The sequence below is a fragment of the Nelumbo nucifera genome, chromosome 4, assembly GCF_055504915.1.
Source record: "Nelumbo nucifera cultivar China Antique chromosome 4, China Antique-T2T, whole genome shotgun sequence".
Taxonomy (NCBI): Eukaryota; Viridiplantae; Streptophyta; class Magnoliopsida; order Proteales; family Nelumbonaceae; genus Nelumbo; species Nelumbo nucifera.
In genome coordinates, this window is record NC_142652.1 from 74,433,907 (window position 1) to 74,446,223 (window position 12,317).

The 12,317-nt window shown below is 41.5% G+C and overlaps 1 protein-coding gene across 1 annotated transcript; it reads left to right on the forward strand.

Annotated features, from left to right (window-relative positions):
• Positions 1-432: 432 nt before the first annotated feature.
• LOC148800731 (extracellular ribonuclease LE-like) lies at positions 433-1,708 on the forward strand. Its single transcript, XM_088902682.1, has 4 exons — positions 433-626; positions 734-889; positions 1,006-1,207; positions 1,292-1,708. Exons 1-4 carry the CDS (start codon positions 519-521, stop codon positions 1,549-1,551), a joined length of 726 nt encoding a protein of 241 aa, XP_088758808.1. The 5' UTR covers positions 433-518; the 3' UTR covers positions 1,552-1,708.
• Positions 1,709-12,317: the final 10,609 nt, after the last annotated feature.

Sequence of the window (12,317 nt, forward strand, 5' to 3'; positions counted from 1 at the left end):
ACGTCAGATGATAGGATTGAAAGAAAATAATTGTTGTCCTTTTAGGCATTAATGAGAAAACATTGCTTTATCCACTTTTGCCTCCTAGTAATATTTAATATTGGACGGGATGCAATGCGGCACGTCAATTTTATAAGTCTATATCTCATGGTCATGGCCCGTAGTTTCGGTTGTTTATAAGAAAGAGAAACAAAAGCTACCGCTAAAATAAATAGAATTTCATGAATCATAATTTTCTGTTCTTTGTCCGCTGGACCACCATTAAACCAGAATCATAATTTTAAGTCCTTTCAACTCTCCCACCCATCCAACAACATTGTGGCATGAACGGACCCAAATTATTCTCCATCAATCAAAAGATAAAAAAAAACGAAAACTACAAATTTTCTACCAAATGTTCATACGATTTTTGCCTATAAATGTGGCTATCCGAACACCATGCACCATCGCCAAACTGAGAAAATCTAGAGAAAGGATTGAGCTTGAGCGAAGTGAAGTGAAGTAAGAGTAGGGAAACCATGGCATCCGCTTCTTCATTTCAACTTATGATTCTTGTCATACAATGTTTAGCAGCTCTGAGTGTTTCACATGCTACCAGTGTCCATTTCTTCCATCATGCGCAAGTGGTGAGTAGAGAAGACGACCCAGAATTAATCATTCGTTAATTCGTTTCTTTAATTGTTTGCACTAATTGTGATAGTTGTGTATTGATATTTGTTTTGTTAATTATTAGTGGGCAGGGTCGTTTTGTGCGTCAGAAAAAGGTTGTTGCTTCCCAAACACTGGAATGGTTTCGCAGGAATTCACTGTGCATGGCCTCTTTCCATGCTCCAGTAGTGGGACCAGACTGATGAACTGTGATCGAGGCAACTCTTTAGATCTGTCGCAGGTATGTATTTTCTTCTTCCTATCTTCTCATCAAGAGCTACGTCGTACAAACTTGTTTATTAATTTCCCTGCTATATATATGATGATATCGATCGATATCGCTTTTTCATGGTGTAGATAACAGGCCTGCTTCACACAATGCAACGCAAATGGCCGTCGTATTCATGTCCAAGCAGCGACAGCACACCGTTCTGGGCTCACGAGTGGTCCAAGCATGGCACCTGCTCACTCTCTGTCTTCGATGGTCAATACGATTACTTTAAAGCAGGTCTCGACTTGAAGGACAAAGTGAATATCCTCCAGATCCTCAAAAAGGAAGGTAATATTATATTGTTGCAGGCATGAAGATAAATTCAAGTTTCTTAATTATCACTTATATATGTAAGCAATAATAATGATGCAGGGATTAACCCCGATGGGCAGTACTACAGCTCGGAGAGAATCACACGAGTCCTTCAGATAGCAACTGGAGTAACTCCTGCACTTGACTGCACTGTTGATAAATTTGGCAAATATCAGCTCTACCAAGTTATGTTTTGCGTGGATAAATCTGGGTCTGAATTCATGGATTGCCCCGTCTACCCTGAGCCCACCTGTCCTTCGATCATTAGGTTTCCACCTTTCAGAGGATCAGCCGCTGAAGGGATCTACCTTCGTTCCTAGATCCTAAACTGTTGCTTTTATTTGCTCTAGCTATTAAATAATTCACCGTTTTACTGGTAAAAGTGAAATGTAGCTCGAATAATAAAATATGGATATGATCCATGTGATGTATCTCTATGTTGCATGCCTATCAAAAAGAAAGAGAGATCTATTTCCATATTTGTGCAGTACAGTTTTGGCCTTTGGGTTTATGAAAAACCAAAAACTGAATTGCTTTAGGTAGGTAGAGCTTTTAGCCTTTTAGGTTCATCATTTCGTGGTAAAGATGATCAATCCAGTTGCTTTCTCTCCAATAAATCTAACGAGGAACAAATACGTTCACAATTTCGACTGACGAATGTCTTGAGAATAAAGACACAACATTGAATTTTTTTCAATTACAGTAAGTGGGTAAAATCCAAGGTACAATTACAGTAAGTAAGACTTTTAAAGGGGATCGGGTCTAGTAAGCATAAAAAAAGTAATCACGTTAAATTAGCACTTGATAAATATTTTGACAACTGTCAAAAGTAGGCTGGGGTTATTTTAAGGGACAGGTGTCAGAACTGATTTTAAGCATCTTTCCCTAATATTATTTTATGATTACTTTCTAACCAAATAAAGGAAAATTTTCAAGCCATAATTAAGTGCAAATACACCAACCGAGTGGTGGATTGGTTGGCACGTATGTGGGTAAGCCCCAGAAGACATGCAGTTTCGAGCCTTGTTACTAATGGCTCCAAATCCATCTTCGAGAAGAATATAATGTTGCTAGATAAAAAGTGCAGTAGGGCAAAAAGGCCAGTAATCAATACCAAAAAAATAATTAAGTTCAAGTACAATATTATCATAAAGTCCTATAATCCCAACGAGCTGATTTTTGGGCAAGCTGACTTTCCAGGTAGCACCCATTCAGTTATGGATTGTGTGATGCCAAATGAGGTAACAGGTTCCTAAGGGTGTTCACTATATGGTTCAAACTGTAAAACCGAATTGAATCAAACTGAATTTATAGTTTGGTTCAGTTTATACCTATAACCGGTTTGATTTGGTTTGAGAATTTTCTAAATTGTGGTTTATGGTTTTGGTTTGGTTTATTGGATTTTATAAATGAACCAAATAGTAAACCAAAATTCTATATACATATATATAATATAATATGAATATTTGATATATAAACATTATACATAATATATCTAAATGAAAGGCGTAAAATTATAAATATATAATAAACTCTTTATTTTATAATAAAATAATAATAAAAGTTTTAAGTTTTAATTTTTAAAGGATCTATTTGGGCTTTCTAATTGGGTTAAGTCCAAAAGAACCATAGAATGGTCCAAAGTCCCTAAACCGAATTAGAAACCGCACCAAACCGAAATAAAACGGTTTGGTTTAGTTTGGTTTCTTTACCAAAACGGTTTGGCTCGGTTTAAAAATTTCTCAAACCGTAATTTACTGGTTTGGTATGAGATCTCCCAAATAAGGGTCAAAAACCTACATAGAGATAATGACCGTCGTGTCTGGTGATTTTTATGGATGCCTTTTCAGGCCACAATCAGATAAGCATGCACCCTGGCGATAAGGAGAATACGTTATTCATCACCGAGTACAGGACCTACTGCTACAAGGTAATGCGTTTCGGACTGAAGTATGTTGGGTAACATGAAGTCGAACCCAACTAAGTGTGCCTTTAGGGTCACCTCAGGAAAATTCCTCAGCTTTGTGGTCACTCAACAGGGAACAGAAGCCAATCCCAAAAAAATACAAGCCATTCTAGACATGGAACCCCCACGATCGATCAAAGAGACTCAACATCTCATTGGCCAAATTGCAGCCCTCAAATGATTCATGTCTAAATCGGCCGATAGGTGTCTACCTTTTGTTCTAGGCCATCAAGAAGTTCAAGGACTTTCAATGGACAGAGGACTACTAGATAGCCTTCAACAAGTTGAAAGTACACTTAGCCTCACCACCATTGTTCACCCGACCCAATATGAGAGAGACCTTATTCCTATACCTTTTGGTTGGGGATGAGGTAATTAGTTTTGTATTAGTCTAAGAAGATGAAGGGTTTCAAAAGCCAGTGTACTATGTCAACAAGGTCCTCCATGACACCGAGACTAGATATCTAGAAGTAGAGAAGACAACCTTTGCACTAGTGATCTCGGCCAAAAAATTGAGGCCTTATTTTTAAGCCCACACCATCACGGTCATGACTAACCAGTCTTTGAAGAAGAAATTGTTGAAGTCATAGACCTCGGGTCGGTTGACCAAGTGAGCCATAGAACTATCAAAACTTGATATGCACTACCTGTTGAGACCTGCAAGGCACAAGCACTAGTAGATTTTTTGGTTGAGTGTACTTTCAATCACAATGGTGCTCATGAGCAAGAAGAACCTCGGCCTTCTTGGACTTTACATATGGACGGTTGCTCCAATACTAGGGGGAGTGGAGCTGGCCTCATCCTCTTAACTCCAGATGACAACAAATTGAAGTATGCACTTTGATTCAGTTTCTCTACTTCAAACAACAAATTCGAGTACAAAGCCTTACTTGCTAGTATCTAGCTAGCAAAAGACCTTGGGACTGAGCACATTGAGGTCTTCAACAACTCTCGGTTGGTTATGAATCAAGTGAATGGAGAATATGAGGCCAGAGAACCTAACATAGCCAAGTACCTGAAAAAGCCTGAGAGTTGGCCAAAGAGTTTCAACATTTCACTCTGCATCAAGTACCTCGGGCTAAGAACTCCCCAAACTTGCTAGCTCTTTGGGATCGGCCCTCAACTGCATTATGCACATAGAAAACCTGGCATACCCCAAGATAGAAGAGAAGCATGTGTGCCCAATTCAAACTAAGCCTTGCTAGATGGATCCCATCCTCGCCTACGTACAATATGGGCAGCTACCACAAGACAAAAGTGAAGCACGGAGGGTCAAACGACAGTCGACACGATATGTCATATTGGAGGACAAGTTGTGTAGAAGATCCTTTACCCTACCCTACCTCAGATGCATATGCCAAGATGAAAGAGAGTATATACTAAGAGAAATCCATGAAGGTCTCTACGGCAATCATCTAAGGGGTAAGGCCACTACATAAAAGACACTAAGACAAGGGTAATTTTGGCCATCTATTCAGAAGGACGCCATCTAGCTGGTACAAAAGTGTGATCGATGCCAACAACACTCCAACATTCCCCATCAGCCTGCCACAACCGTCTCAGCCCTCATCAGTCCTTGCCCCTTTGCAAATTGGGGGATCGACATCCTTGAACCTTTCCCTCCAGCTATAGGGAATAGAAGGCACCTGATCATGGCAATTGAATACATTACAAAGTAGGTAGAAGCCAATGCTTTGGCAACCATCACGACAAGGATGATCCAAAGCTTTTTTCGGAAAAACATCATTTGTCACTTTGACATTCCATACCTGCTCGCCACTAACAACGGCCACCAATTTGATGATTCCAAGTTCAGGGAATGGTATGGAAGCCTAGTTATAAGGTAGTAGTACACCTTAGTCTATTATCCTCAAACCAATAGACTAGCCGAGGTAACCAACAGAACCATCTTGAATGGATTGAAAGCAAGATTGGGTAGAGCCAAAGGACTTTGGGTAGATGAGCTGCCTAGTGCGGTATGGGCATATAGGACAATGCCTCAGACGACCAAAGGAGAAATGACTTTCAACTTAACATATGGAATAGAAGTCGTCATTCCAATAAAGATTGGACAGGCGAAGCTTTGAACAAAAGCATACAATGAAGCTGAGAATAGTGAAGTGTTAAGAAATAACCTTGATCTGCTGGAGGTCACCTAGGAGCAAGCTCAAATTAGGGTTGCCACCTACCTTCAAAGAGTAGCAAGATACAACAACCCTTGAGTCAGAGAGCGCCACTTCAATGAAGGAGGCCTTGTCCTTAGAAAGGTTATTGTCCTTGAGCCTAGTGATGGGAAGCTCAACCTAAATTAGGAAGGGCCTTACAAAATTAAGCAAGTGGTAGGACTTGATACATTTCAGCTGGAATATTTGAGTGGAAGACCAATACCTTGTACTTGGAACTTGAAGAACCTCTATATGTACTATCAATGAACTCAAGTGTACGTTGAAATGTATTTATGAATGAAAAAGAAGCAAGTTCCTCTTTGTTTGCTTTATCGATCCCTGTGTGTAAATGTTCTTTCTTCTTTAGTTGCCAAGATCTTTCGGCTAACAACCTGTGGCATACAACCTTACATTAGGTTACACGCCTAACAAGCCTTGGCCCATGGCATACAATCTCATGTAGGTTATATGTCCAACAAGCCTTTTTTGACTAAGACTTGAGACCTTGGGACTTCGGAAACTCATATTAAGTGGCTTATAGTTAATGACTTCAGTGTTAAAGCTCCAGGGTAAAACACCTCAGCTAACAGAAAAAGGGCCTATGTTAACTATTCACTTAATAAAGTGTAAGAATAAAATGCACCAAACAAAGTGCAGGTACATAGTGTTCAATAAGACCCTTAGAGAACATCAAATAGTAAACTGATACCACATGGTTGCATGCAAACAGCCAAACAACCAACTTCCCCGCTGCGATGAACCCACAATGCACCCTAGAACTGCGAGGAACCTACATCACGCATCGTAGAAACGTGATAAACCCATGGTTCACCGCATGCCCTCAGTGAGCCCAATCATAGCCCGAGCCAAAGGAAACCACGGACAAACCCGTGACAAGGTCTCACACTTGTTCGGACATGCGATAAACTTACAGCCCATTAAAGAACCGCGCCCAGAGGATACCTACACGTGTGACTCCAAAGGGACAAACATGGCAAGGCGCCACGTGTGACTAACTGGGAATCGCATGGATGCCCAAATCTTGCGGAATAAGGTGGGAAAATTTCAAAAAATATCTCTCCCCTCAACTAGGAATCGCATTCTCTATTTTGGAAAAATCATATTTTTCAAGGATCAATCTTGAACCATAAATCGAACCAGATCTGAACAAAAGCAGTAGGAGAGGATTATACCTGATACGGAGAAATAATATCTCCCAACGAAAGTGTTCACACCCAAGGAAGGATCCAAAGACTACTCCCACTGAAGATGGCGCAGTGTAGGATGGAGCAGAATAAGCAGTGTTCTCTCCAAGAACCTAATCCTTCACAAGAAGTAGCAGGATGGCACGTGATCACAGCTTCCTATCAGTCCCTACAAAAGGAACTGATGTCAAGATCGAATCTTGATTTCTCCCACTGAACTAGAGGTCGAATTGGCAGGTGAAGCGGCAACAGGAAGGAGGCGGCAAGAAATAATTTGGCAGGGTTGCTTAATTCTTCCTTCTGTGATTTCAGCTCTGAAGAGGATGTGAATATATTTTTTCTAAAGGCTGCCACCCCCTCCTTCTTTTATAACCTTAAAGGGATCAGCTCCTAATCCCATTAGGAGTTGCTGATCCAAATCATATTTGGATCAGACTTCCCTTTAAGTGATAAGGGTAAGGCCTTATCTTATCTACAGATTGGATCAGCATTTTCCTAATCTTATTAGGAGGTTTCAAGATCTGAATCACATTTAGATCTGGACTCTCTGAGTGGATAGGGTTAAGACCCAATCCAATCTGCTAATCCAATCTTAGAATTCGCCCCTTATTTAACTAATTAAATTAGCCCAGTTCGAAATGGGCTTTAGGCCCATTAAGGTTATGTGCTCACTTAGCCTTCCAAACTGCTGCCCAGTTGGGCTTCCTTGTATGGCGTAGGACCCAAACATTGATCTACACATCAGCAACATGGGTTCGGCCCAGCCTTTGTTACAAGGCCTAGCCGAATACACAGCTATGGACAGTGCACCCCCTGAAACCCATCATATGGGCTCTATGGGCCCAACACTTACCCTAAGTGGTCCCTAGGTCAAACCACCTTGTAACACCCAGGGACTGTGGGCAGATGCAAGATTAGTCCATCAGGTATTACCCTCAATGGTCTTACACTTAACCTCCCAGCCCATAATGATCAAACACTGCCCAACAAGAGAGGACCTCTCCCTCGGCTGCAAGGAACAGTGTTGCACTCTCTTCTTATATGGATCCCGGGAATTAAAAACTTTTGCAAACATTTTAGAAACTGTAATATATATACTTTTATATCTCATATAAAAAATATTTTGCAAAAGAAATCTCAACGATTGAAATCAGCTGCCGGTAGTCTTGGTTTTCATCAGAGAGTGTGCATCCCTGATCATTACCTTTGTCTGACCAAGGGGCTGATTCTGTCACTATGATCACCCACTTAGATGAGTTCTCAGACTGTCCCAACATACCCAGGTTTAGATCCCCATCTAAGGATCTCACTGATTGGCATATCAAAGACAGCCCGATCCGACACCTAGTGAAGTGTCACAATCGAGTCTAGGGGTCTGGTGTAACTTTCCAGTTTTGCCCATATATCTCCAAGGTCCAGGGCAATATTGGAAATCTGGTCCGGTTCAAAGATTCAATTAATCCTACACTGCATGTGCTTTGGGTCTCACCCTGGCAGCTAAGACAGGCCACCCCAACCGACTTGGTGGCACATTAGTGTCAGCCTTATCAGGATAGGTCTCCCAAGACCGACCCACTGGTTGTGAACAATCTAAACTAACACAAGTCTCATTAAATGTCCAGTTTAAGCGTATTGTATAGAAACACACCACAGGAACATGAATCAAATATGTACTTTATTCATTTACAATAAACTCATAATGTACATCATTCTGATTGAAGCTAAGGGCATACAAAAACTGTCTAACAGCTCCCACTTGCACTTAGGTCCAATCTGGTACAAGCCGGAGTCCCATGCTTTCAACGTGTTTCTCAAACAGTTTCTGTGATAGTGGCTTCGTCAATGGGTCTGCTACATTTTTCGCTGATGCTACCTTCTGAATCAGGATGTCCCCTCTACCAACAATCTCCCGTAGTACGTGGTACTTCCTCTCGATGTGCTTTGACTTCGAGTTGGTTCATGGCTCCTTAGCCTGAGCAATTGCTCCATTGTTGTCACACAACAACGGGATGGGTGATGTGCTGGATGGAACTACTCCCAACTCATTAATGAACTTCTTCATCCACACGGCTTCTTTGGCAGCCTCAATTGTGGCAATGTATTCGGCTTCGGTCGTGGAGTCTGCAGTGGACCCCTGGTTGCTGCTTTTCCAGCAAATAACACACGATCCTATCGTGAAAACATATCCAGATAGAGACTTTCTATTGTCTGGATCAGACCGGAAATCGGCATCAGTATACACCTGGATCTGTAGTGAGCTACCATCGAATACTAGACAAAACTCTTTTGTCCTTCAATGGTACTTAAGAATGTTTTTCACAGCAGTCTAGTGCTCCTGCCCTAGGTTGGCTTGGAATCTACTTACCACACTCACTGCCTAAGCAATGTCAGGTCGAGTGCACAGCATGGCATACATGATGCTCCCTACGACTGAGGCATAGGGAACGTCCTTCATGCCCTCAATCTCCTCAGAGGTCTTGGGAGACATCTTCTTGGAGAGAGTGACTCCGTGCTTGAAAGGAACATTTCCTTTCTTGGAGTTTTCCATGCTGTATCTCTTGACTATTTTGTCAATGTAAGCAGATTGGGATAATCCTATTTTCTGCTTCGATCTATCTCTATAGAGTCGAAGACCCAGTATATAGGAGGCTTCTCCAAGATCTTTCATGGAGAATTGCTGTGAAAACCATACTTTCACCGTAGTTAACATTCCTACACCATTCCTAATGAGTAGAATGTCATCTATATACAGAACCAAGAAAGTAACCTTATCCTCACTGGTATTCTTGTAAACACAGGGCTTATCCGGATTCTGTTTGAAGTTAAACGATTTGACAGCAGAGTCAAAATGGATGTTCCAACTCCTAGAAGCATGCTTAAGTCCATAAATTGATCTATTAAGTTTACAAACCATGTGTTCCTGACCTGCAGCAATGAAGCCTTGCTACTGCTACATATAGATATCTTCAGTAAGATCTCCATTCAGGAATGTAGTTTTGAAATCCATTTGCCAAATCTCATAATCATGGTATGCTGCTACAGCTAGCAGGATCCTAATGGACTTAAGCATGGCCACAGGCAAAACGGTTTCCTCATAATCAATGCCCATTTTCTGAGTGTACCCTTTCGCCACCTGACGAGCTTTGAAGGTCTCAACCCTACCATCGGGGCCCTTCTTTCACTTGTAAATCCACTTGCATCCAATTGCTTTTACCCCAGAGGGCGGATCTACTAGAGTCCAGACTCCATTGGTCTCCATTGAGTCCATCTCTGCTCTCATGGCCTTTGGGAATCTATGTCCAACATAGCTTCCGCGTAAGTCACGGGATCCTCCTCACTAGTCAAGGTTTCCACCAGGTAACTATCTTGGTCATAACCATAACGGACTGGTGGCCTGGATACCCGAGTGGATCTTCTAGGTTGGTCTCTACCTGGAACTTGTGGGACATCTCCCACTGCTCCTAAACTCTCCTCATCAAGAACAACTTCCTGACAATGGGTGTCCAGGATGTAATCGGTTTCCAAGAATTGCTTATTTCGACTGCAGAACACTTTCTACCCACTTGGGTCATAGAATAGGTAACCTACAGAGCCTTTTGGGTAGCCTACAAATAGGCAACGGCTAGTCTTGGATTCCAACTTGTCTGCACTCGTTCTTTTAACGTGTGCTGGACAACCCCAAATCTTCAAGTGTCTGACACTTGGTTTCTTTCCGGTCCAAAGTAAATATGGAGTATTCGGAACCAATTTGGTTGGAACCCGATTCAGCACGTAAGTCGTAGTCTCTAATGCGTAACCGCAAAAGGATGTGGGTAACTCTAAGTGTATGAGAAGCGACCGGACCATATCCAATAAGGTCCTATTCCTCCTCTCTAAAACACCGTTAAGTTGTGGTGTAGTAGGAGGAGCTAATTGTGATGCTATCCCATTGTTGTAGTCCCTGAATTCATCAGAGAGATACTCGCCACCCCGATCTGATCGAAGGGCTTTAATTTTGCTCCCTAACTGTTTCTCGACCTCTTGTTTGAACTCTTTGAACTTTGCAAAGGATTCAGATTTATGTCTCATTAGGTACACGTAACCATATCGTGAGAAATCATCGGTAAAGGTGATGAAATACATGTGTTGATTGCGTGTCCTAACACTCAGGGGACCACATACATTAGTATGTATAAGGTCAAGTGTGCCTTTACATCTTTCAGGTTTACCGTTAAATGGTCGTTTTGTCATCTTACCTTGTAGGCAAGGCTCACAGGTGGGAAGATCTTCTATAGTTAGAAAATCCAAAGGACCATCATTTACCATTCTTGTGATTCGGTCAACACCGATATGGCCAAGTCGGTAATGCCATAGGCACGTGGGATTAACTATATCACGGACTCTTTTCTTGGGGATTTCAACCGATGTAGTTTCGGTTATGTTAGTTTCTAGAGAAGGATGTAGAACATAGAGACCGTTCTCTAGTTCCCCATATGTGATTAATCTGTTGTTTCTTTTAATAGTAATCGTATTACTAAAGAAGACAGAATAACCATTCGCACACAGTTTTGAGACAGAAATCAAATTTCTTCTTAAATTTTGTACATAAAGGCAATCTTTCAGTACAATTGTTCATTCTCTAAAAATTAACTCCACGGTTCCTATGGCTGTGGCTGCAACACTTGCAGAAGTCCCCAAGTAGAGCGTAACTTCTCCTTCACTCAACCTTCTGATTACCTTGAACCCATGCAGTGAGTTACATGCATGAGTTGAAGCCCCGGAGTCAATACACTAGGATGCAGAAGCTACCAATAAATTGGTTTCTATAACACAAGATTCGAAATTACCTTTCTTGGATTCCAGGTAGGCAGGACAGTTCCTTTTCCAGTGGCCGGTCTTTTTGCAGAAGTGACAGGCATCTGATGCTTTGTCTTTCTTTTGCTTCTTACCCTTAGTGGCTTTCTTCTGAGGCTTCTTTGTCTTCCTCTTTCTCTTGCCTATCTTGCTAGCTTCAACAAGCATAGCTATAGGCTCATCCTTTTTAATCAGTTCTTCTGCTCATTGTAACATATTGCTGAGCTCTTGTAAGCTGACATTCAGCTTGTTCATGTTATAATTTATGATGAACGGATTAATGGAAAGAGGTAAAGAATTAAGGTTGTCATCTATCTGGGTTACAAGGTCTAGCCCGGATCCAAGAGCTTCATGCTCATTGATGGAGCCCATCCTCCGAAGACAATGGTCATGAACTTGTTGCCCTTTGGACATTTGAGCGGTCATGAACTATTTCAAGACCTTTTGTTGAGTAGAACGATTCTGCTCTTCATACATTGTCTTGAGACTGTCCAATATGTCCTTGGCAAGTTTGATCTGATTGAATTGCCTTTGTATTGGATTGTCCAAGGAGGAAATGATGTAACACTGGGCAATGATGTGCATTCAGCCAAGGGTGCACAAGAGCCACTGTCGAAATTGCATGTACCATGTTCTTATGGTTCATGCTCGAAGCACATCACACATCCATACATCACATGCAAGGATAAATTGATCAAATCAATTAAGTATCTGTAAGGCCCATTTGAAGCCCATTTTTAATCCATAATATTATCTAGGTATATGGGCTGAATTAGGGTTGATCAGTTCGGCCCATACAGCTTAATCCGCGAAGTGGGCTTTAGTAGTTTTAACAACTTAAAATTGGGCCTTTATAGGTTGGGCTGAATTAAACATTTAATTAATTATCAATCCTCAGGCCCATTAGTGGGAAAAAA